General features: G+C 39.4%; 1 protein-coding gene across 3 annotated transcripts in view; it reads left to right on the top strand.

The window, feature by feature from the left end:
- Positions 1-1,417: 1,417 nt before the first annotated feature.
- LRCH2 (leucine rich repeats and calponin homology domain containing 2) overlaps positions 1,418-25,429 on the top strand; it is a 37,088-nt gene continuing 13,076 nt past the window's right edge. For 2 of the 3 annotated variants that reach the window (XM_088538530.1, XM_088538531.1), the window contains exons 1-12: positions 1,418-1,736; positions 12,020-12,164; positions 14,965-15,091; positions 16,470-16,575; positions 16,672-16,808; positions 17,025-17,158; positions 17,941-18,028; positions 18,644-18,755; positions 19,074-19,171; positions 19,253-19,320; positions 19,562-19,666; positions 24,898-24,966. In XM_088538530.1, coding sequence (XP_088394656.1) covers positions 1,454-1,736; positions 12,020-12,164; positions 14,965-15,091; positions 16,470-16,575; positions 16,672-16,808; positions 17,025-17,158; positions 17,941-18,028; positions 18,644-18,755; positions 19,074-19,171; positions 19,253-19,320; positions 19,562-19,666; positions 24,898-24,966 — 1,472 coding nt within the window. In that variant the 5' untranslated portion in view covers positions 1,418-1,453. Of the gene's footprint in view, positions 1,737-12,019; positions 12,165-14,964; positions 15,092-16,469; positions 16,576-16,671; positions 16,809-17,024; positions 17,159-17,940; positions 18,029-18,643; positions 18,756-19,073; positions 19,172-19,252; positions 19,321-19,561; positions 19,667-21,532; positions 21,611-24,897; positions 24,967-25,429 lie in introns of all 3 variants that reach the window. The other variant, XM_088538532.1, reaches the window with a different exon arrangement.

The raw sequence follows: 25,429 nt of genomic DNA on the forward strand, positions 1-25,429 counted from the left end.
TGAGAGACCGCGAAGGCCGCAGTAAGGGAAGTGAATTTGAGTTCAGCATCACAGATCTCTGGCCTGGCTGTGCAGCAAGGAGAGGGGTTGGCCCGGATGGGTAAATCGGTAGATTTTGTCAGCTTTAATCCCACGGTCCACAAACACATGCACAGGAAGGTTAAAATGAAGCAGAGCGCCACACAGCTCGCCAAGAACCCCAGAAACGCTTTCCTTGCCGCACACTCATCTTGTACCTGTCTCTTTTTGCAGGAAAGGCAATCTGCAAAGCAGCCGTGATGCCCCCATCCTGCTAAACCACCACAGCATTATATCCTTCCCTACGCGAAACCCTTGTTCTGATCCTGGCTAATTCTGTCATATTGAATTTTGGCCAGTTATCGCCCACAGAGTATTATGGGGCTGTTGCTGTTTCTCTTTTGACTAATAGCGGCTCAGCTGTCTCACGCTGACACAGCGCTCACTGAGGGCCAAACTCTGCCATGCTGCTTGGAGAAGGAATTTCCCTCAACTCACCACATTAGTCATGATGCATGTAAAAAACCCCAGCCATTTAAGGAACTTCAGGAGGCTCAAAGCACATCAGATTCCGCTTATCAAACCCGCAGCAATTGCCTCAAAAATGCGAATCTCGGGCTTTTCTTTGAGATTTCCTAATTATGGCTTCACAGTCACTCCTGACAGATAAATATGCAGCACCTAATGAGTGCAGATTACATGGTAATAGAGATAATTATTCACCCATACAGTATTCCAGGCGCCATGGAGCATTTCATTAGGCTAGCAAGGGCTTGGATATGCGCAGCCAGCTTCTGATTAATGTTTCTCCATTCTGTGTTCATGCTTTCAGTCAGGAGCATTGGCATCTTTGAGACTTTCGTGGGTTTTTTTATGTTTTTTTTCCCTTTACTTCTCCCTGTAGGGTGATAACACTTCTTTTTTTTTTTTTAACCTTTTTTTTTGGCCATGTGAGATTCTTCCCCTTTTTATTTATTATTTTTTACCCCACAACAGGAAACCAGCTTCGCAGCTACGTGCTGCTCACAACGAGCTCCGAGGCGATGCTCAAAAGCGTCTAGTTCGGATCATTTTTAAATTGGACAAAAAAAAAATCACTATAAATTACAGGCAACGAGGGACAAACCCCAACTGTGCCGAAAACCGCCTAATTGCAGCGCTGTGGCAAGAAGGCCCCGCCGTGTCCCCGGCTGGTGGCCGAGCAGGGCGCGTCCCCGCCGCCCCGCCTCAGAGCGGCGCGCGCCGCCCCGCCGTTCCCGCGCGCGCGCCCCCGCCCGGCCCCGCCCCCTCGCGCTCGCCGCCGCCGCCCATTGGCGCGGGCCGCGACGAGGCCACGCCCCCTCCCCTGCGCGGCCTGCCCCGCCCCTCCCGCGGCGCCTGCGCAGTGGTGCGAGGCGGCGCGGCCGCCCGGCTGTTGTTGTTGTGGGGCGCGAAGATGGCGGCCGGGCAGGGGGGCGGCGGCGGCAACGGCGGTAACGGCAATAACGGCAATAACGGCCACAACGGCCCTGGCGGGCTGGGCATTCCCGCTCATCTCACGCTCTCCTTCTCGTCCGGGCCGCACTGGGGCGTGGCGACGCTGCCGCAGGCGCACACGGTGCGCAGCCTGGAGCGGGCCCTGGAGGAGGCGGGCAGCTCGGGCATCCTCTGCCTGAGCGGCAGGAAGCTGCGCGACTTCCCCGGCGGCGGCTACGACCTCAGCGACACCACGCAAGCAGGTGGGGACGGCGGCGCGGGGAGGGGGCTGTCCCCGCCGGGAGGGGATGGGGCGGCCGGGGTGGCCGTTGGGGTCTGGATGCGGTGGGGGCGACACTTGGTGGCAGAGAGGGGGTGTCGTTGGATTGGGGGGGGGGTGTGCAGCGTGCGGCATGCCGTGGTGGCAGCGAGGGGTCCCTGCGGTGGCAGTTGGGTTGTGACGGTGTGTGGGGAGGTGGCAGCGGGGGGATGTGGTGTGGCGGGTCGCTGTGGGGGGAACCGGGGCGGTGGAGGGGGTTACTAGGGGGTCAGGGGTGGTCGTGGGGGAGCAGTTGGGGGTCACTGAGGTGGTCGTGGGGGGACAGTGGGGGTCACTGAGGTGGTCGTGGGGGGACAGTGGGGGTCACTGAGGTGGTCGTGGGGGGCAGTGGTAAGGACTAGAGTGGCAGTGGGGGCGGGCTGGGGTGACAGCGGGGGGTGTTGTAGGGAGGTCACTGGGGTGGCAGTGGGGGGGACACGTTGGGGACGTGCAGGGCGCTCTGCTGTCACGTCCAGGCTTGGGGCAGGGGGCTGCGCAGCCCCCCTGCAGCGTGTGCAAGGAGCCGAGGAGGAGGCCGCCCCTGCTCGGGGGGCTGCAGGGTGGTCCCGCCGCGTGCGGGAGGGCGCGGGGCCCGAGGGGACCCCCCATCACTGCGCTTGCGTGACGGAGGAGCCGCCGTGCGCGTACGCCAAGGTGCTGCACAGAGAGGGACTCCCGCTTTATATTATATAGATATATACGTGTGTATGTGTATATATACATGTATGTGTGCGCGTGCCCGCAGTGGAGGTGTCCGCGTGCGTGCGTGCACCGCGAGCTCATTGTGCTCTCCCGCAGCGGGGAGGGGCGCGCTCGCAGCCAGCGCCTGTGCCACCCGTCCGTGTGCGGGGACACGGGGACACAGCCCGCGCCGGGGGGCACCCCGTGGGGCAGCACGCAGGCCCGGCGCTTCCTGCGCGCGTCGCGAGCACCAGCGGGATGTAACCCCTCGAGACATCAGAGCTCCGCGCTCTGCGCCATCCAGGTGCCCTGTCCTTTGCTCCCAAGCTTTGTTGCCTGCAGGATCCTGGCGGCTCCTTCTTCCCAGCCCGTTCCAAAATTTACGTATGCAGGGAGAGGGGTGTGCGTGCACCTGGTGTAGCTTAATGTATTCACCGGCTTGGTAGATAAATACTATAGGTGTTCTCCATGGAAGCCAGGAGCTACCCAAGCATTTAGCTGGAGTAAACTCGGAGGCCTTTTTCTGTATGCTCTGCAGGAAAACAAAGCTGTGTTTTTCATTAGGGTTTGCTGTGTTTTGGCGCGTCTGTGCTGTACTTCTAGATTTATTTGCTTCTGGAGTAGTCACTGAAAATGGGTAATTTTAGTAATGTGCTAGAACAAAATATTGAGGAGAGATCCAGCATCTTTTGTTGAGAAATAGTAGTGGCTTCACAAAATGCTTTTTTTTTTTTTTTTTTTTTTTTTTTTTTTGAGTGAATTCAGTCCTGGGAGTGTTTTTGGTTTGGGCCTCTCTTTTTTGTATATACTTTTTCTTTTATTTTTTAATCGATTACAAATAGCTGGCCTATTGAATGCAAGACTGCCTATTATGGTACCTTATCCATCTCTGACAATCCTGTTCTGCTGATGTTGGTCAAATATTCATTTTGTTGCTCTTTGCGGGCTGTGTTTTGTGCAGAGGTTTAAATAATGATGTTCAGATGCTTCTGTGATACAGTAGGCTGTAGAGGGGGGTCGAATTTGCGAAGGACTGATTTTAAAATCCAATTTCCAGTATCCAGTACCAAGCCTGCTAATGATTTTTAGGTTATTAGCATATCCTTCCTGACACACATGATGCTCCTGTATGCGTGATGCACAATATGGATAGGTAGAAGTGTCTCAATTATTTATAATGGAAGCACCAGATTAAATGAGAAAGGGAGTTTATTAAGTAATAGCCGTTTCCTTGTAATATTGTAAAAATATTTTCAACAATATGGTAGGCGGTTTCTATATATAAATATTCAATCAGTAAAGCATTAAAAATAAACAATTTTTATAGGGAATCCATTATTAAAAAGACATTTTCTATCATCCTTAAGCCAGTTCATCAAGGATCTATATTTTGTGTTTATAATTTGCTTTCTTTCTTATAATCTAAGTAAGAGGTATGTGCAGTAATAATATCTTTATCTTTTATAATGTAGTAGAGCCCTGTCACCACCATTGAGTCTTCAGTGTGAAAGATGCTGGGTGAAAATATTAAAGAGAGTCTCTGACAAAAATATTCCTACTGCTCGTTGCTCTGAAAGCACTTATTTAAATAGTTGATGTAGGTGAATGCAAGTAGATTATTCATGTAGCAATGCTCATTTAATGTAGCACTGATTCAAGAAGCAATACTCTGAAATAAGGATTTTAGATATCTTTCTAAAACTTGCCTGTAAACAATAGCTTTTGTAGTCTTTATTTTGGCTTTGTCCATACATTGATTTTTTTTTTTTTTTTTTTTTATGATGAGCAGGTAAGTGGTATCTTGCTGGAATATCAATGATTTCCTTTACCAAGTATCAGTGTGGTGTATAAAGCTTGGTCTAGAATGCGCTGCTTCTTCAGAGGCAATCATCATATTTTTCAATAGACGTTTTGTATCAGTTACTGCTGTTTGACGTCGCAATATCCCCTGACTAAGACACGATAATAATCTGTAGACTGAGGCATATCTGGAAGTCAGAAATATTTGCTGGGTTTCACTTTCACACACATCGTTCTTAAGTTAGTGATTCTCTCACTTTCAGATCTGTTGAACCCAGGACAAGCATTTAATAACCCCCCCCCACCACTACCACATCCTCCTCTCCTACTTACTCCCCTGTCCCCCCCAAAACAAACCCCAACATATATCAAAATGTAAACATTATTTCTATATCACTGACACTTATGCATTAAGATAAATCTTTTGTCAAATCTGAATTTTAATTGCAGTTTTGTGAGGGCGAGCGGGGGGGAGGCTTGATTTTCTCCCTCCCCAAACTTGTCATCTGGCTATAAGACAAGGCCTCTGCTGTTCTTAAGCGACTCCTGGAAAAAAAAATCATAGGTCATGAAATATTAAGAGGCATACTGAGATTTATCAAGAGGTCTATGAATATTCCATTCATTTTTATTAATGTGTGTAATTTTGCTTCTCACCCTGTGGGCAACATTAATCCCCGTGACAATTAAGTCAATGAGTATGGTACATTGATATAATCTCTCTGTATTTAGCTAAGAGTTGTGTTTTCCAGTGTTTTTAGGTCAGTGCTGGTGCCTTATTGCCTTGCTGACCCAAGTCCATTTACTGTGTTTTGCAATTTCCTCCTCCCTCATGAGCACTCTCTTAAATAGGAATTTAGTGCCTATGAATGGTATTAGATTGACAGCTCAAGAAACAAATTTCTTTACTCAGGATATTTACAGTGATATCTTCAGGCCCACTTGCTTACGATTTGTCACAACAAAGTTAATCGCATTTTTTAATTCCAGAGGAACCTGCAAGCAATTGCAAGCAGGTGAAGAATTGCCTATAAATATATTTGCTTTGGAATTTCTCCTTTCTTGCCACCTGCTACCTTTTTATATGGCTGAGGAGTAACACCAATGTATTCCCCATATGACTTCAGAATGAGCCATCCTGCCAGGGCTGCTAATAATCTCAGCCCCACGGGCAGAATTCCCACATTGAGGTTCCTGCATGTGTCGTCTGGAGGTAAAATATGACTGTGGTTTAAGATACTGTTATCCAGTGTTACTTACATGGACTCATTGATTTTTTTACATCATGTTTCTGGCCCTGTGTAAGTGTGTAGTCATTCATGTGATTACAGATTAAAAGCAACAACATCTGCAAATTAGAACCGAGTGTGATTTGCATGAGAACATTAATTTGTACTGCTGGATATAGAACATACGCTTCTAAACTAAGGTATTTACTTGTATGAATAGTTATTTTATATAGTTATTTTTGTCGATGATAGCAATTTTGGTTGAAGAGGTGACAAGCAATTGACTGAATAGCAACACTAAACTCATTTTTTAGTGCAGAAGTAATATACATGTATGGCGTAAATCTAGATTACATTCTAGAAATCAAGCCTGTTTAAAAACTGGTGACTTAAACTAAAGCTTTTCTCCGTTGGTCTTTTTATCCCACTTTTATTTTTCAAATAGAATGTCCATTTGGATTGATATTCCAGAATTATGCTATTTTTTTAAATGTTTTTATTTAAGAGAAATCTATATATTCTCAATGTTAAACATACCTCTTGTATCTGAAACAAATGTCGTCACATTCTGCCTGTTCCTTGCCTATTAATCCAAATCAGAATCTAGAAACACGTGTGTTCTGCAGAAAGCTATAGAGACGATCATAGGATATTTTATGCGGAATTAGTTTGCATGTGTATAGTTCCCAGTCCTATTTGTTGGGTAGTTTCACTTGTGATGATGGCAACTCTCAGCTGCACAGCACTTTGGTTTCCATGCAGTTGTGCTTCCCAGAGAGAGCAGAATTCCTGTCTTTTTTTCCCTCTCTCCTCCTTGCCTTCTTGCTTTGTTGCTTATTATTTGACGAGGGAGGAAATGTATTTAAGCTATGAAATATATTATAAAATCTTGTGCTGTAACAAAAATGGATGAACCTCTGTTTTTTTCTGATTTTTTTCACTTGATATCTTGTCACATGATTGTGAATTTTTTTTTTTTCAGAGCTGGTTCAAGAGTGTAAGTTCATTTTATTGGCAAGACTGGCACGCACAGCTAAAACATGTTCTTAGCCAAAAGGTAACTAAACCAGACTGCCTGAAGGCTAGAATTCCCCAGAAGATGGAAAAATAATGAATAATTTATGTTTGTGTTAAATATTCTGCGTGGCAGTGTGGAGAGACTTCTAAATTCCCGGCTTTTCTTTGGCTGTCCTGCCGTCTGCTCTCCCCGCTCCTCCAGCTGACCTGGGATTATGAGAGTTTGTTGCCTGCTATGAAAACGAAGGTCCAGGTTGCCAGATGTAGAGCCTTAAGTTCTGGTTTACTTTGACTGCCAGCGCTAGTGTTAATCAGAAAAGACTAGTGATTTCTGGCAGATCTAGCAAATGTTGTAGCACTTTGGATAAAAAAAAATTATTCTGTTTTGGAACTCAATAGTTTTCTGCTTGGGCAGGTGTAATTATCCTCACTATCATTGAAGGGCTGGGAAGGTGTCGCTTGCTGAGTGAAGTACGATTTCCCTGCAAAGCTTTTTGTAGCACAAGGCTCCAAGGAACCCTGTCTCCCAGGTTTGTTCGTAGCCTGCTGACCAGCAGATGTAACTGCAGAACACGCCGAGCCCCGACCATCTGTGTGTTAAAACAAACATCTACTTCAATTTGTCGCTTTATCGCTTTATTGTAGGTAGAACTAATATGGGATGGACAAGACCTTTTACTAAAGGCTCACATAGGACTAAAATGTTTAGGCAAGCATTCGCTTTAGCTTGTTACATGTAGTAATGAGAGATATTAATGTATTTACTTTTAAACTAACAAAAGTAGCCGCAGCCCCTCTCAAATGCTGCCACGAGGCCTGGCGTGGGTTGGAATCGGCGGTCACTGTCAGCAGGAGGCACTGACAAATAAGAGCAGATGCTGGAGTTGCTACAGCAGCGGCCTTCGTATCTCCAGAGAACGTCGTAGATGTGATTAGTCCCTTTTGCTCTGTGCTGATGAACTGTTGTTTTGCCCAGTTTTTACAGAGCCTTTTTCTCCCTGCTTTATTCTATGCTCTCCTTGTTTTCCAGTATCCTTTGTCCAGAAACGTTCTGGTTTTAAACATTTCTATTTAGTTTATCCAGTTATAAGTAACTTGATCATCACAAAAGGTCTAAGCCCCGTAGTAGATGTTGGTTACAGTTGCGTTGCTGTAGCCCTTTTTCTCTGCCTCATGTCTCTAGATTATAAACTAGGCAAAGGCCGTGAATGTCTATATCGAATCATACAGAGATTAACATAAGCTTTTTCTGGGAGTTTCGTGTTCATTTGAGTATTGCTAATAAACCCAAAATTTGCATCATGGAGGAAAGGATTGATGATAATTTTTCCCTGTAATTTTTCTATGAAAAAGTTGAAATAGAAATTTGAAAAATAAAAAAAACAGAATTAAGTCTTTGAATGCTTGTGAGCAACCGGTAAGTAGACATGTCAATTTAAATAGGAGATGCTCTGAGCTATAATACACAAGCTTAATAAAAATTCTTGCTGAACTATCACGAGAACAGATTTCTCTCTTTCTAATGTTAAGCTGCTTTAAGAATCCTAGGCTAGACGGAATACTAACATGCCATTTAGTTTAGGGAAGCAGATAGCCTCCGTGTGGGAGTTGTTGCCTAGCATTGCGAATTACAAAAGATTCCTGGGGCTTTATCGAAAGGTTATTATGAAACAAGATTGCAAGAAGCCTTTAGAAGTGAAGGGGAAGCTAATCCTTGGCATAGAGTAATGTCCCTTCAACTGCACAGCTGTTTGATCTATGTGTTATTTCAAATGATTCTCCCCTCTTCATGTGTTCTTTGCACTTTTGTTTTCGTCATACCATGCTAAAATAACTGAAGCTACGTGCTGTCGAGTTGGAGCAGGACGCTGCCATGCACTGGGAAAGCCTGGAATTCACCGAGTTCACACAGGGAATTCACTGACTTCAGTTGTTGTTTTCATCACTGCTTGGTGTGCAGCAGATCGACACCCACATTTGCCCACCGATCACTCCAACGTTTGACCCAGACCTTCTAGTTTAGTTTTCGATAAGTGAAAATTTCAGTAAAAAACACATATACCTGAACCAGCAGGAGGCAAGCAGAGATGCATTAAATTAAAAACCAGAATTGGTTTTGATGAGCTTGGAATGAGCTTGAATGGCTCATGTAGACACATCCACTGTCTGTTGGAACAGCCATGCCTCAAATGTCGATGTTGCTTGTTCAAGCCCCTAGCGTGGTAAAAATCCAATTTTAAAGAGTTTTTTTGTTTGTTTGTTATTGTTTAGTAGTGCTGCTTAGTTTGCAGAGTCAAGAACTTGGAATATGTGAAGTGCAGTTTTGGTGGCCTGTGCTACCTGGCCATGCATTATGCACATCTTCAGTTGCTTGGTTGTGTACAGTTTCCTTTGCCACATTCAGTGCCCAGACTATGTAACTAGTATTAGCGGCACGGATAAAATGTAGGTATTTCCAAGCTCTTGATTTAATGGATTTGCAACCCAAACAGCACCTTAGATCTTTTGTAATGTATTTTTCACAAAAATAGAATCTATTTTGTGCTCTGTCAAACACTCAGTGAAAAAAATTAGCTTGTAACCGCCCACGGTCTTGGCAGTGTTTTATTCTCTTTTTCTTTCTTTCTTCTAAATGGCTCAGAGAAGCAGAAGCTTATGAAACTGAGAAGCAATATGAAGAAAATGCTAATATCTAATGTGAAACAGTCCTCTGCTGAAATTCTTTGATATTGTATTACTAGAACAGTCACTCCTATAACAATACTCAGTGTTTCATTTAATAGTGTATTAGGAGACAGTGCGTGTTTTGGAGGACTGATTAAATGACTGAGCATGCATCAAAAATGACCAATATAATCCATATTTTTAGGAAAATGCATTTCTCAACTTGGTGGTCAAGTGTAGGCCTCTCAGCTAGTCCTTGCATTCCAGATCCAGCATTTGGCTCATGCAAAATGTGGTCTAAAAGGGATGGAAATGGAGCATCAAAATGGGTGCACTGGATCAAAATAGAGACCAGTCTACTCCAGCAGTTTGTTACATCAAAGTCACTGCTGGAGTAGACTGGTCTCTATTTTGATCCAGTGCACCATTTTGATGCTCATTTACTTCCCTTACTTAGACCTACTTTTTGCATGAGCCAAATGCCTGGATTTAGGAACATGACTATGGAAGCTCATGAGAAGGACCCACTTACTCCACTGACTCCACCTCGTTGAGAAACCTGACTTTCCTTTCCTTAATCAATTTTGTTCTGAACCTCCAGTACTGTGCCTGTAAATTGTCTCCCTGCAGTCGGTGAAGGCTTCACTCTTTTAGTTGCTATTTAGTTAATTTTTTAACAAACTTCCTCAGATTCTTGTATTTCCTCTTTTTTAAATTAACCTCAGTAATGGTTGACTTTTGGCTTTCGTTACTTCTGCAGAGCTTGTGAATTGAAATATGCTGTGCTTCACGGGTAACCCTTGATGGTGTCTTATATTTAGGCTTTTCATAACACCCACAACTTCGAGTTACCCAGTCTAAGCTGAGTTAAGCAAAGAATTTCATAATTTCACTGCTAGGTGAGTTGTCATTGTTAATCACATGCACTTCTGCACTTTCCTTGCTGCTTCAGCCCATTAACCCTTGAAAAACTTCTCATTTTAAGTGCCACCAAACTGCTTCCATTTTCCTTTAGATGAAATCTCTCTTACTTTTAAAGGAACCTTCTATTTCCAGATTTTTCCCAGTTCCTAATGGAGATAACCCCCATTTCTTACAGTATTTTCTCAATCATTTATTGCATCTTTAGTCTTTAAAATTTACGTAAATTGCATAAACTTCACATCAGTGCTTCATTAGATGGGTTAGCATCTGTTATGATAAATAAAACTATTGTTAATTGTAAAAGCTTTTCTGGAATAGGAATTTTTTTCATTTTGAATAATAGTGCTCTCTATCTGTAAAAAGCAGTAAGTAGATATGATGTATGAATGCAAAAATATATGGGCTTGAATCTCTTGCTTTGCTCATTACTTTTTGCTGAACTCATGAACCTATTGTAATATTTTTTTGAAATAAAAGTTTTAAAAAATCAGTTGGAAGAGAAACCATACTAGCCTTCCAATCTTTTATTGACTTTTTATTTTGCAATTGATGGATAATGGGTGTTTTTTCCTAATTTAAAGCATGATTTTTGGATTTCATTACATAACAGAAAAGTGAAATCTTTCTAGCCGGATGGGCATAGATCTTTCTCAAAAACTTGCTCCAATTATGCTAAAACCATTTTAGCAGACTTTTCAATTCTAGTTGGATGTTTTATTGGAGTTAATTCCGTGTCCCGCTCAAGTACATCAAGAATTCCAGTCCTGGAATCTCTCTCTTCCTGCCTCTTGAAGTTAAAGTTTACTGAATTCAGTGTCAGCAATATTCCTTAATAGGGCAATTGGATGAAAATGATGGCTTTGCAATACTTGTGCTTGAGAATATTTCTTAGAAATAACGTAGTGGTGGAGTGACAGCCAGCTGGCTCTCAAGTCGCACTTGTTGTAGCCATTAGGAAAGTTAATGCTGCTGCTTCCAAAGCCAATACCCCTGGAAAGTACTGTCTCCTTGTGCCATCCTTTGAGTCTGCATCTTGTCAGGTAGAACAAACAAAACTTCATGCTTCTTCCACAAATACAGTGATAGTAGCTAGGCAGAAACACAGTCATTTTTGTGTGGGTACCGAAGACTCATAACCAAAACTCATTGCTGCTTTTTGTTAAAACAGGATGTCCGGTTTCTGAGAAATCACATCCTTGGAAATACGCACATTTACATGCTGCAGGCATGCAGCAGCAGAATATTTCTAACCCAAGTGTTATGTTTCCTTTGTCAATGATCTTCTGCTTCTGCTCTTAGTCTAGACTTAATTGCATCCTTATTTTCATAGCTAAAAAATTTTGACAGTGGTTCGTGCCTATTTTATTCTTTTTTGAGCTAAGTTGTGAATGTGAGATTGGAGGATAGACCAGTAACTGTGTTTAGGATAAAGAATAAATATTTAGGTAAGAATTGTAGTTCTTTAGTTGAATAAATACATTAACATTTTGTGCTGGTTTGGCTTTATCACTGCAGGTGTTGTGCACAGCGGAATTGGAATCATCTTTTTCTGTTCTTGACAGTTACATTAATCTGTTTACTTGGCTTGCAGTTTGTGACTCACTATTGTGCCTCAAATGGAAAAAAAAATAAAACAGTTGTACAAAACAAAGACATGATAGAGGAAAGGCAATCATAATTGATATACAGTTGTGCTTAAGTGTTCTTATTTATAGAGTTGATACAGTATTTTTGTGCGTGTTCATTGTGTTTATTATATCTGGTAGCATCATAGCCTCTGGCAAAATCAAGATTTTTCAGACTTATTGTGGCACCTTGATTTTTAGGAATGTGACAAGAGTAACTGGATATTTGCATGTCCTCCTATTGTGGACAAATTTTTGACTAAAAATTACTTTTTCTTTGTTCCCAGATCTTTCAAAGAATAGATTTACTGAAATTCCTCCTGATGTCTGGCTGTTTGCACCACTGGAAACTTTAAATTTATATCACAACTGCATCAAATCCATTCCAGAATCTATTAAAAATTTGCAAATGCTTACGTACCTTAACATTAGGTGAGTAACCCTTGTCATTCTTTCTTCTGTGCTTCATTGGAGAGATGGCATCTTATTTCCTGAGAACACCAATAGCCTTTGTGCCCTTACTTCCATCCCGGACAGATAAAAATAATTCTGTTGCTTGCTTGCCATATTCCTGGTCTTTTAGGACCAGGAGTTTTTGTTGCCTTCTTTGTTGGAAGGAGTCGACAGCATCATGAGATTCCTGGCAGTATGATTTCTGCCTATAAGGAATCTTGGAAGTTCTATTTGTTCATGTTATGCAGGTAGACAATGATGAAAAACTACACATATAGATTTTATTTTGTTGTTGTTTGCAAAAAGATAAGTTACTCTAGACCAAAGGACCTACTCATTTTGTATATTAGTCATATCCATTGCTATTTTTAGACTTGGGAAACATAGAGTTGAATCTTCTCAGGAAAATAGTAAATGGATATGATCTCTGTTGGAGATCATCTAAGGTACAATGTATATGTACAGAAGCATAGGACTCTAGAGGAACCTTTCCAGAAGAGCTGAGGCATCGTGTTCCACAATATCCTGGTTCTTATATAACTGCCTAAAGTTCACACCAGTCTTTTCCATGAAGAACTATCGAACATATGAGATTTGTTCCAGAAATAACTTCTTTTTGCACAAATTTCAGATTACTTTTTGAATTGATACTTGGAAAGGAAATAAAAATATGCCTTATCTCTTGATCTCCAAATATCAGAAGTTATGCTGATAATTCCTAAGAATTGTCTGCTCTGTGGAGATTTTAAAGAATATTAATGATATGATAAAACTGCAATCTCTTCTGAAAGAAACTTGACCTACTTTCTTCCCCAGAGCAGCAAAAGCATGTGTTTGTGTTGATGGTACCTGAATGCTGAATACATTTCTTAATCATCTAAGTGAGCATTGCAGGTCGTTTCAGGTTTGGCTCGTGCAATGGCCTTTTTCCTTGCCTTGCTTTTTCTTTTTTTATGTTAGTGTCTGAGGATTGTGTTTTCAGAATGCCCAAACACGTGGACAGGCAGTAGCTAAACGTAGGCTAAAATACTGACCTACTAGTTTTGGTATTGTGATTACAGAGGGGAAAAAAACACATGATCTCCAATTCTAATTTTGGATGCAGAAGAGCAAAGAAAAGTGTTATGCAATTCATTGTAAAGTAGGCATTTTTTTTTGTTTTCTCGAAGAACTTCAGAGGCAACTGTTCTGAGTCATGCAGAAAATTGACTTTCATTGCAAAGTTTCTAAGCAAATAAAAAGCTTCTTTTACTTGTACATGACACTTTTGCTAACAGATTACCAGGCAGAAAAGGCCAGTCATATCTGCCTGAATTCAAAATAAAAAAGCTTATTGAAAACCTACAACCAGTAGTATTAGCAGCAGTATTAGCCCACGAAGCATTAGCAGCAAAGATGCATTGCTCTTTGTAAGAATAATGATAGCAGTTTACTGCTAGCTAGCTTGGTCAAAATTGCACTATTTCAGAGCTGAAGTGTTCCAGGGATGTAGTGGTTGTGCTGCTCTTGAAAGCATATAAACTATAGTCACGTAGAGGGGAAATTGAAAAAGTTTAGGTGTTCAGTATGAAAGCAATGTTCTGATACAATTCTGTTACACAGAAGCACTTAAAAACTTTGCTTTTTTCTTAGCATTGTGTGAAAAGTAACATCAGCTCTTCAGAATGTTCTTGCAAACAGAACCTTTGGCTTCTGGACACTTCTCGAAACTGCTGGAAAGATGCCATGTTTCTGTGTGAAAGCAATTGCTTTCATACCACATCTGAACATGCTGGTGTTCCAGTGACATTTTTTACATGTACAAGTAGTTTAGCACAAGAAAACAATACGAATTTCTGGCAGGCAGCAGCCTGCAGTTGGTAGCTTTTCCAAACCAATTTAAATTAAATTGCCAGCAATAATACATTCCCTGTTAATATAGCAGGTGTATGTACGTGCAGTTGGAAAACGATACACACAGCAAAAATGAACATTAATTAAATCATACCTTCTAGACCATTGCTCAGCAAAGTAATAAATAGATGCTTAGGGCTTTTGGTACTGGTTCAGGAGAGCTGCAGCTACGTGCTGTGAGAAGCAGTGGTCTTGTCTAAACCCTCCTGTTCCGATTTGCTGAGGACATGAAGGTTATATTGGAAGACTGTCAGATCAGTAGATCCTTCTGAAGGTACCAGAAACAGCAGAAACGTGAACATCAGAGACACACTGAGTATTGCCTGCCATAGTTAATTGAGCAATAATGCCATATTGTCAATATTTGATCCATGGTGACTTAATATTGGTGAAAGATTTGTTATTGCCTAGATGCAGTATTAATAATTAGGATGATAGCATTTGTGGCAAGGTGCTAGATTAGCTGCACCTCTCCATGAAGAAGAGGAAATGCAGCCAGGTGCCCTTCCACAGAGCTTCAAGAATGCAAGTTAGACTACCCTGAGCTTTTACTGTTGTTCTTTACAGGTATGTTTATAGGTCACTGGGCTATTTTTATCTTTTGACACATTTCTCTGTGTGTATGTATTATTGTTAGGAGAGTCAGTTATAGTACATCCTCATTTACCAAGTGAAATGGGGATGTGCAACTTATTTAACTAGAGGAAGCTTTATCTGGTAAGGAATTCATTACAGAGATTATAACTTAAATATAGATTAAGTTGTAATAGGTGGAGGATACCTTCTAGAGCAGGAGGAATGTTCTGCAATGTGCACCTCAGACTTGTGTTGAGCTTAAAAAGAATGTAATAATGTAGCCTTTCTTGTTTGTTTATTTTCTTTCAAGTCGAAATCTTTTATCAACATTGCCAAAATACCTGTTTGATCTTCCACTTAAAGTTTTGGTAGTCAGTAATAATAAGCTGGTCTCCATTCCAGAAGAAATTGGAAAGTTGAGAGACTTAATGGAATTGGTAAGTATAATTGCACTCTATTAAGTACACTTAAACTGTATGCAGCATATTACAACGTAAGAAAAAACGTACAACATGATAACTTTTACATAAGGGATTGTAGAATGTAAATTCATTTTCTGTGTTTGTCAGTATGTTGGATTAGATTCACCCCCGCCCAAGTTATTTAACCTTTATTTTGTGCATTGTTAATGTGTTTTTTGATGGTTACTGAGTATTTAGGTTGTAACTTGGCATTAATAGGAGATATTTTGAATCTTTGGGAGGTTTTTCTGATGTCTTCTACTGTTTTTGGTGAGTTAGAAATGAGAAATTCTTCAATGTTCACCTCACCGTTTTAGCATCCCAAGATGGGATCATTGCTGCTGTTTACAGAGTGTGAACATCTTTTAGAGTTGCAGTTGTGGTACTACTGACTTTACTCATAAATGCTAAACCTGGAGGATGTGCTTGATGATAAGATTAAAGCCCTTTAGATTAGATTAAAACTAAAGAGTTTAATTGCAATATCTGTATTGTACCTATTTAGAACATAACTTATATTTTAAAAACGTTGACAGCAAAGCAGTGTGCATGCAAGGAGATGCTTTCAGGAAAGGAATCCTATTTTAATTTGTGTGCTGGGAACAGGGAAGAACTCAAAATAGCTCCTGCAACAGCTCATTCCCAGCAACCTGTAGTTTCAGACATCTGGCTCTGTGCAGACATTTCTGCTGCCAAGAGCACATGAGCAGTGCCCGTGCCGAAGCTCTGCGAGCGTGGAGAGGAAGATGATGATTAATTTTTCTCATTAAAGCCCAGCTTCTGGTTGTTCCTCAGCTAGGCTTCCCAATTAGCTTCTGTGTTTTCCATCGGGTGGGTAGATAACTAAGCTTTGTTGCCTACATTTAAGAAACTTGTCACCAAAATCAGTTTTGCTGAGTTAGTAATGAAATAGGCCTTACATCCATATGATTGCTGATTCCGTATACGCTACCTGCACAAATATTAAATAAATCTGTAGCAGAAGTAGCTGTAAACTGTGTTTGCTTTAGTGCAGCTTTGTCACCCTCTAGTGATTAAACCCCAAAAGTTGGTGAGCATGCTGTTGCTTTTGTAAATTTTTAGTTGCACTGGTTCTAATTTTATAAGGAAAGAGGAGAACTTTTATGAAAGGAACAGAATCCAAATCATTTGTCTGCAATTACCTTTGAAGCTTTTGGTTGACTCTCTTGATTTTTGGGAACTGTATAAATCTCAAAACCTGTTCTTATTCATTTCTTGTTTTAACTTTTTCAACTGAGTTCCTGAAACAGAAATGGCTGAAATTGTGCAGGAATAGCTGCACATTTAATTTCATTGAAGTTTTTCAGTTCACTTATTCATTTTATTTTCTTAGGATATTAGCTGCAATGAACTTCAGGTCCTTCCCCAGCAGATAGGAAAGCTACAGTCACTTAGAGAATTAAACATAAGAAGAAATAATCTCCATATGTTGCCAGATGGTAAGCTGCTTGTTATCCTTTCTTTCATGTAGGTAAGTTATGTAAAGTATTAAATAGTTACCTGATTTTTTTTATTATTATTATTTTCCATTGCAGAATTAGGAGACCTTCCCTTGGTAAAGCTGGATTTTTCTTGTAATAAAATTACAGAAATTCCGATTTGTTACAGGAAGCTACGTCATTTACAAGTAATAGTTTTGGATAACAATCCAATGCAGATACCACCAGCACAGGTTAGTATAGAAACATTGTATTTTGCTTACATGCTTTAGGATCCTAAGAAAGGGAGGCTGCTCTAAGTTATTACCAATTAGGGTTTCATTATTTTTCTAGCTGCATTCTTCCTAGTGAAAGTCTGTGGGCCTTAACTTATCAGTGTAGAAGGTATTGGTTGGTGAGTGTCATCAAAAACATGCTATGTAATAAATATTTCTTTTGCTTCCAAACAGATATGTTTAAAGGGTAAAGTACATATATTTAAATTCCTCAGCATTCAGGCGTGCCTCAGAATAGATAAAAAACCAGATTCTTTGGATCTTCCATCACTGGGTAAACGAATCCCCTCCCAGCCACTCACAGACAGGTAGGTCTTGTAGGCTTTTTATTTATTTATTTTTAATCCATTTTAGTATTTGCTGTGAAGTGGCGCTTAGGGAACAGAAGTACCACAATAAGTTAATTACAGCTTAATAGCTGTAATTTCAGTAATTTAAAGGCTGTTTATTTAGAAGTCATGCTCTCTAGGTTTGTGTTATTAGGCGCTTAATGACTGTCGGGGTTACTATGAATTTTTTTCTTTATGCTCACTGAAGATCTGCAAATTACAACAAAGGTGCAGTTTCAGTTTATTGAAAAACTCAGCTATTTCTCACTGGAATTTGTTAAAACATTGATGCTACGTTTCCCTAACTGCCCTGAATATAGAGTCAGAATCTAATTTAAACATCAGTAAAATATCTGAGGTCTGTTGACTGGATTACTCCTGAAGTCCAAAAATGCAGCATATTTTGCTTGATTTTTTTTAACCGAGTACCTCTCTGGGGTGATTCTGTGGGAGTGATTTTCTATTTCCTGCCTTCAGCTGGTTTGCCAGTGTACACCGTGTGGAATAATGCTCTATTTTTGCCACTTGCTTAAAATACCGCATTCAACCTGTGTCTTCCATTCAGGGCTGAAAGAAAGATAAGTTATGAATAAAGCTTACAGTGTCCATAGCCTGCTTCTAAGTGCTCCTAGAAGCTCTGGGCCACACATGCTCAAGTCTGAGCATGCACCACACATGCTCACCATAAGTCTGCACCAAACTTGAAAGAATTTATACATCCTCTTTAATACAATTTCTTTAATTCATATTTTTTAAAATAGCATGGAGGACTTTTATCCCAATAAAAATCATGGTCCAGACTCTGGCATTGGAAGTGATAATGGAGATAAAAGGTTGTCTACAACAGAAGTGAGTGTTTTTCACTGTTAAATTTGTCTAACTTCTGTTTTATAGGACAGTTTTGTTCCTTTGTACTTTATATCATTTGAGAAATGCTTAATTAAGTTGCAGTTACATCCTTCAAGAAGTTGTGTTGTAGAGTTGAAACTTTAGCAGTATAGACATAAAACCTTAATCACCTTGAATTTCTTTAGGTTATTCCAGTCCAAACTCTTCTACATTTTATAACTGATTTCTGCTCTAAGGAATTATTCAGATTTTTTTCAGATATGAAATGTGTATTTAAGTTTTACACAAAGAACAAAGCATGTGCCATTTGCTTTTGCTATTAATAAAATAGAGGAAAATGGATATTTATTTTCACTAAACTTGAGTGTATGTATTAGTAGTTTATTTTTAATTGTTTATTAGTTTGTTTATTATTGTTGTTTAAATATGAACTTCTAAATGGCTTATTAGGTTTAAAGCTGTGCACAGAAGCCCACACAACATATTTGTGTATTTGTAGAGATCTAAGTTTAGCCAGTTGTAGTTAATACTACCATTATCAAAACCAAGTGCTATAGAACAAAAGGCTTTGATAGTAATATGTTAAGTTTGCATTAAGTATGACTGTCTTTGCAGCCATCTGATGATGATACAATCAGCCTTCACTCCCAGGTATCAGAATCAACAAGGGAACAGACGTTAAGGAATGACAATCATGTAGTGGGAAGTAAACTTGATCCACAGAAAGGTAATATCTGTTGTACATCTGTCATCTTGGGTAACAGAAACACTCTTGCTTAGGTAATGTAATTTAACAAAACTGCACAAAATGATACTGTGGCAAGTTGGAACAGTATTTTTATCATCTTGGTAAACAAGTTCATAAAATGATAAATACACAAGACCAGAAAGAAGGAAAAAATCATCCTCTGGATAGAAGAAACAGGATTTCACTGTATTATATTTATTTGACATTTTTCATAAGTACTTCTCTCTCTCAGAAATAACACTTGGTTCAGAGAACTGCTTAATGTTATCTTTTCCACTCTTCATCAATCCTCACTAGACCAGGAGGTGTATGATTATATTGATCCGAACGCAGAAGAGGGACCTGTTCCTGAGCAAGGAGAAATGCCAGTTGGACCATTGCTCTCTTTTATGAAGGTACTGTAACTTGAGAAAAGAAAAGCTACTCAGCAGTTCTTTTTTAATTGAATTCTAAATTTATTTTTCACCATATGTAAGGAGCGGGGGAAACATCCTGAGAAAACCCAGAAGACAGAACGGAACGAGGAATGGGGAGATGAAAAAAGGTAAATTTAGGTCTTTTGGGAGGCGGATGGGGGATGCTTTTCTTCTTGCATAGGGAAAAAGAAATCTATAGACTTGCAGTGTATCATGCTTGGACAGAAAACAAGCTTGTAGGAAGGTCTTCTAATTATTGTTCAGTGACCTACCTGTTTCTGTCTTGCTTGACTGAAGAGCCTGTTTTAATTTCCATAATCTAAAGAAGACCGTAAGTTTTAAAGCCAAGGTAATGTTTAATTTTTCTAGGCTTCAGAAAGAACAGCTGCTGGCTGAAGAAGATGATGAAATTAAAGAAGTGACTGACCTCAGAAAAATAGCAGCTCAGTTACTGCAGCAAGAACAAAGACACAGGTACTACAGTATTAGGTTAGATAACCTGTATGTTAGTTACTCTTTAACCTCTTATTCAGCTGCATAACAGCTTAGACTGTTAATAAACTATTCCAAGTCTGTTAGACTATAGATGATTCCAAGATAGTTATCTTGCATTTTTTTGCATAAAATTACTGTTGAGAAGCAGCTCTATGCATCATGTGGAATGGAGGAGATGAATGTTTGAGTCTTTTTTTTTCCCCTGATTTTTTTTCCCTTGATTTGAGTCCCTCCTGCCCCTCAGAGAAGATTTTTATGTTTATGTAGAGATGGGTGATGATGGTATGAAGAGATTATTAGTGAGGTATTTACATGACATTATTATTGCCTTAGTTTATCTGTTTATTGAACCTGTTTGGAGCTGATTATCATATCGAAATAAAGGTAATTTAGGTAGTATTTCCTGCACCCACGTTTTCTATGGGCTGAAGAGGAAATTTGTTAGATATTCTTCTGTGAAATGTCAGAGCACGTGTTTGCAGAATTTGATAGCATGGTTATTCACCCTGATAAACTATGAAGCTTCTTTCACTTTGTGTTGGCATCATAACTGAAAGTTTCTTAAGAAGGGAGAATAGAGCAAGAAGCAGGATGAGGGAATGCAGTAGAACAAGGTAACAAATGGGTCAAGGGAAGAGCAGGCAGGGGTACCAAAAGTAGCACAGCATGTGGATGGATCAGGGCAGGAATTGTGCTGTGTCCATCACCAAGCAGGAAAATAACCAGTGAGGTCCTTCTGAGACCATAAGCTGTCTTTGTGAAAAATGGAAGTTGTAGTTCAGTAACAATTTATTAACCCTGACCTAATGGATTCAACCACAGAACAGGTTTTGTTTCCTTTGAAAGTCTCTGTAGTGCTGAGATTCTGTACAGCTGTTTTTCAAAAGGAGATAGTGGCAATGCCCTCAGAGAAGGGGGTGTCTTGACATTCTGCATTGCAGACGTTTAAGAATTCATTTCATGTTAGTCTAGTGTAACAGCACTAGTGTGAGGAAAAGATAAATTATACTTATAGCTCTGTCCAGGGTGTTTAAGTATTTGGTCATGTTCCTTTTGAAGGAAACAAAGAACTAAATCTTAATGCTAATATTTTTTACTACTAGAAGTATTGCCAAAAATGATTCTTTTTTTCCTATATTGCTGAATATATGAATAGAGGGAGAGTCTTAGTGTTGTTTCTTAATCTTTTCTTCTATGTGATGGTTATATTGCATGTGGAGTTTGCTTCTTCTTAATATTTCCTGGGTGTCTAATTGTTTGAAATACCAAGCCACTCCTCAAATACTGCAGCTTCAGTTTTATTTTTGTTAAACATACTTGTAACTTATGCAGCTGTCTTGTTAATGGTTCTACTCTGCTATTAAACTGGTCACACATACATAAATTTATTTTTTTAAGTTTTACTATTTAATTTAGCATTTATTTTTTAAAGTTTGCTAATTTTTCATTAAATACCGAGGTACAAATTGGCTTCTATTTTGAAATCATATTTAAAGTTAGTAAAGTGTAATTTAGTGAATCCATAATTTCATGAATTTATAATTTCTTGCTGTGAAGACCAGTAAAGGTAGTATGAAAAATTAAGTCAAGACATTTCTGAATTTATTTGCAGAAAATATGTACAGTCCAACCTGCATAAATGGAATTCTCGGAATAGTGTGCATCACAAAGTAATTTCTTACTAACCATATTTCTGTTCGTTCAGTGTGTTTTCTTTTTAATATTATGCAGTCTTTCTCTTTTCTTTTTGCTTGCTATGCTATTGACTTCCTTGTCCTCTCCCATCAACCTGTCCTGCTTCCTTCTTCCGTCTTTGGCTTTGATGTACATGAAATGTGAATACAGACGAAGGCCATTAAGCTATAGGACTTCATTCAGTGAAAAACTCTTCCAGAGGACAAGGGCGGCAGGACGTGCATCAAGGTATATAGTGCTTGTAGATCTTCAGATTTCCAAAGTTAAAATATGGACAAAAGAACCAACTTGGTTCATTTCTTGGACAAAAACAGTCCAAAGGAACTGGCTAAGTTAGCCTAAGGTTTTTTTTTTTTTTTTTTTTTAAATAATAAGAAATAGATGAAAATGCTTATATTGTTAAGATGGAATGCAAGAAAAATGTTTCATTTTATTGGGCAGACTGTCCAAAGCAGTTCAAACTAGAAGCTCGATTTTCGTCACCTTTTGGCAGGTTTTATCTCCAGGGATTGACTTTGAATATGGAAGTGCAGCACCTCAAGTGCAGAACCTCAGGCAAAAGGCTTTTTAGAGCTTTTGATTTTAGTAGTAACTTCAAAATTAGCATAACTGGCAGTAACTTGTTTTGTATTTGGCAGCCACGAGGGAGCAAACAGCAGATACAAAAACCTCCCAGGAGACACGACATCCAGAGTGGGACAGGATAGGTTATGATCAGACACGTATGTGATGAATCAAGTGATTTCAAAGTTTGTCACCATGTCACATGAAGCTCAAACCCTACCATCAATGCTCCTGATCTGTTTGAACAGAAAGCACAGAAGCTCAGCTCCAATATCCTTCTGTAGGGAGGCTTCACTTTGCACACACACGCAGTACGGATATTTGGCAGACAGCAGCAACTTCCTAAAGCTTCCTGAATCCATGAGAGTTCATCAGCTGTCACAAAGCAATGAGCCTCCTGGGAAAGATCCTGTAAAAGATATTGTGTCCTTGCCCACATCCCAGATAGTTCTTAACTGTTTAAACTTGGAGGCAGCTGTCCTTAAAGCAGTTAGCATCGTTCATCTCATTTGTGTCTCTTAAGCGTGATATTATGTTTGCTTAGGAAATGCAAACAAAAGAGATGGTTTAGAAGAGATTCCACTTATTTAATTCTCACACCTTGGAAAATATTTCCCGATAACATCGTTTGTCTTGCCATCACCTTTACTTCCCATCTAGTCAGCAATTTGGAGCAGTTGTTATGTGTGGATGATTATGAGAATCAGAGAAGTGAGTCACAGTGTGGATTTTTATTTAGTCTACACAAATGTGTATCACTGTGTGTTGCTGAGTTATTTGTTTCAAGTTTGTATGAGGTTTCATAACCTTTTCAAAATAATACAATAATTATATAAGGCCAGAATTTCAGTGATTGTTGTGAACCATAAGTATGCAATTCCTTACACTAATGTGTTATGGTTATGCGTTTGTTTAAGTATCACCATAAAGAAGAATCATTTGGCTGAGGATTGGTCCAACAAAACAGAAAATTTGGGATTTGAAATTACAGGGTCAGAAATGGTTGGTGGAATCTTTGCACCATTAGGACTATGCTTAAGAGCCTAGAATGAGCCGTGTGTACTTCTGTTTTGTACATTGTTTGGTATTTTATTTTCTCTAAAATTACATTTATAATACAACTAGATTTTTTTTTCTTCTCCAGCTAAGCCAATTATTTTGCATTGAATTCCTTAGTCTGCGGAGATTTTTAATTTCATACTACTTTATGTGTTTGCATTTTTTTGAAGTGATAATTAAAGTTCCTTTTTCCATAGGAAATTCATAATTCTGCCTGGACTAACCTGACATACTGAATTTTTCAGTACATTTTCAGTACAGAACATTTTCAATACCCTTAGTTTTGAAACTGGAAGGGTTTTTTTTGGCAAAATAATAAAATATGTTTGAACATAATTGGAAAAGTATTAGGAAAAACAGTGGCTTTAATGACATATGGTCATCAAATTAACACTACTAGTTGGTTTTGGTGATGGCTTAGGGTGAATCCAGTTCTCATTTATTAAGCTCTTTCTATTCCAGCGGTTGTAACTTGCCACTGGGTCTCTCTGAGTATCTCCTTGGCTTCAGTTGCAGAGATATCAATGATTCAAAATATCAAGAATATCAGTGATTCAAAATTACTTTATTTTATGATGTTTGATACATCGTACGCGCTCAATATTTTTTGTAATTTTTTTCTCCTGTATATAATATAATACCTGAAAGCACCCTCAGAATTAACTTTCTGAAAATAAATTATAAGGAGCAGATACTACAGACCATAAATTATCTTGTTTTACAGGTTTAACTTGTTGTAATCCCATTAAATTGAGGTTTGTACAATCAGAGATCTAAGCTGGAAATAAGATTGCTCAGCTTAAAGCTGTCATACTAACACAGATGTCTGACTGAGCATCACTGATCCTTTAAAATTAACTGTTGTCCTGCCCTCTGTAATGATAATGAAATATAAAATGAAAACGTCTATTTTACTTCGCCCACTAATAGTTGCTGGCCTTCCATTTTTTCATGATCTTTAATCAAATCGTTTTAGTTGTCTGTATAATTTAACATTAGAATTCAAAATTAATGGTTCTAGTTGCTATTCAGTGTTCAACCTGCTTGTAGATGTTTAATGTAAAAGAAAAAGTGTTTCGAATTGGTTTGATCTCTGACCTTCTAGGGGGTGGTGGGGTTTTTTGGTTTTCTTTCATTTTAAACAGTCATAATAAATAGTGTAGGTCTTCCTGTCTGTACATGTACATGGTAGGAGCTTGTTGCACATGAGAATTTCCAAATTATATTCAAGTTTAGACTTTTTTTTTCTCTTTTTTTACTTGATGACATTTTAGGAAAATGGAGTTTCTGGTGGTTCGCTCCTGCCTTGTTTGCTTCTTTCTGTCTTAGTATTTTCTCTTGCTGTTCTGTGCCCAAAATCCCATTCCACACATCTTGCTTTCGTCACTCTTTTTCCTGCATTTCCTTTGCACTTTGGTCCTACTTGGGTATCCTCTTCCCTGCTCCTGCAGTCTGACTAACTTTTGCTCAGTCTCTGTATCCTCTCCTGTCCACTTCAGTTCCATCATCTTTTCCTCTAGAGACATCTGGGGCCTTTTGTGTTGAGGGCAGCATAATTTCACACAGGTGGGAGAACACCAAAGGTGGTGAATATGTGTCAAGGAAAAGTAAGAGGAGCCTGCATTTTGTTTGGGTTATGATCAGGTTTTCCTTGCTTAAAAAGCAAAATCTGACATGTTACAAGAGCTGGAAACTACATCTTGACTTCAATGGAAGCAGGATTGGGCTTGGGTTTCATATATGCATTATAATTTTATGAAAAATGCTACTTTCATGTTTAAAACTTTTCTTTATAGGAAAAGTGGCACTCTGAAAGTATTATATGCTCAATAAAGAGGTTTAATTACAAAGCTCTTGTATAAATATGTTGTTTTTTTCTTTTTTCATTCCAGGCTTCTTAATCACTCAGCTTCAGTAAGCACAAGGAACAGACCAAAGCAGCCAGTGGAATCTGAAAAATGGTATTAATACAATTTGCTATATCACAGCTTTCTTTTTTTTATTGTTTAATGCTTATTTCATATCAGCCCTGCTGTCTTTTGTCCTGTTGTTTTAGCTGAAGATGAAATTGAAGTTTTAGCTGCTTTCAGGAGAAAAGCCAGAGGTGGTTTTCTGAGCCCTTCAAGTTGGTGGCATACAGAAATTCTTGCAGGTCTGACTCAGGAAACAGTTCACCTGCTTAAATACAGGCATTTGGTGGCATTTTAGACATCCCAAGGTCTTTTCTGGACTGGAACCAGAAGCTTTTGTCCCCTACGTAATGTGTTCGGATACAAAATGTCATTGTATCTGTGTTTAGACATCTGGAATTTCCCTGGCAGATCTTTTGTGTTCTTGGGACACATCTGAAAAACGTGTCAGGAGTTCAACCTGGAAAGCCTTCAGTTTTTGTGGGGGAATGTGTCTGTGTGGAATTTGCGAGTT

This window comes from Tinamus guttatus, unplaced genomic scaffold, assembly GCF_059628265.1.
Source record: "Tinamus guttatus ecotype Peru unplaced genomic scaffold, ASM5962826v1 Tinamus_guttatus_pri_ptg001087l, whole genome shotgun sequence".
Lineage (NCBI taxonomy): Eukaryota > Metazoa > Chordata > Aves > Tinamiformes > Tinamidae > Tinamus > Tinamus guttatus.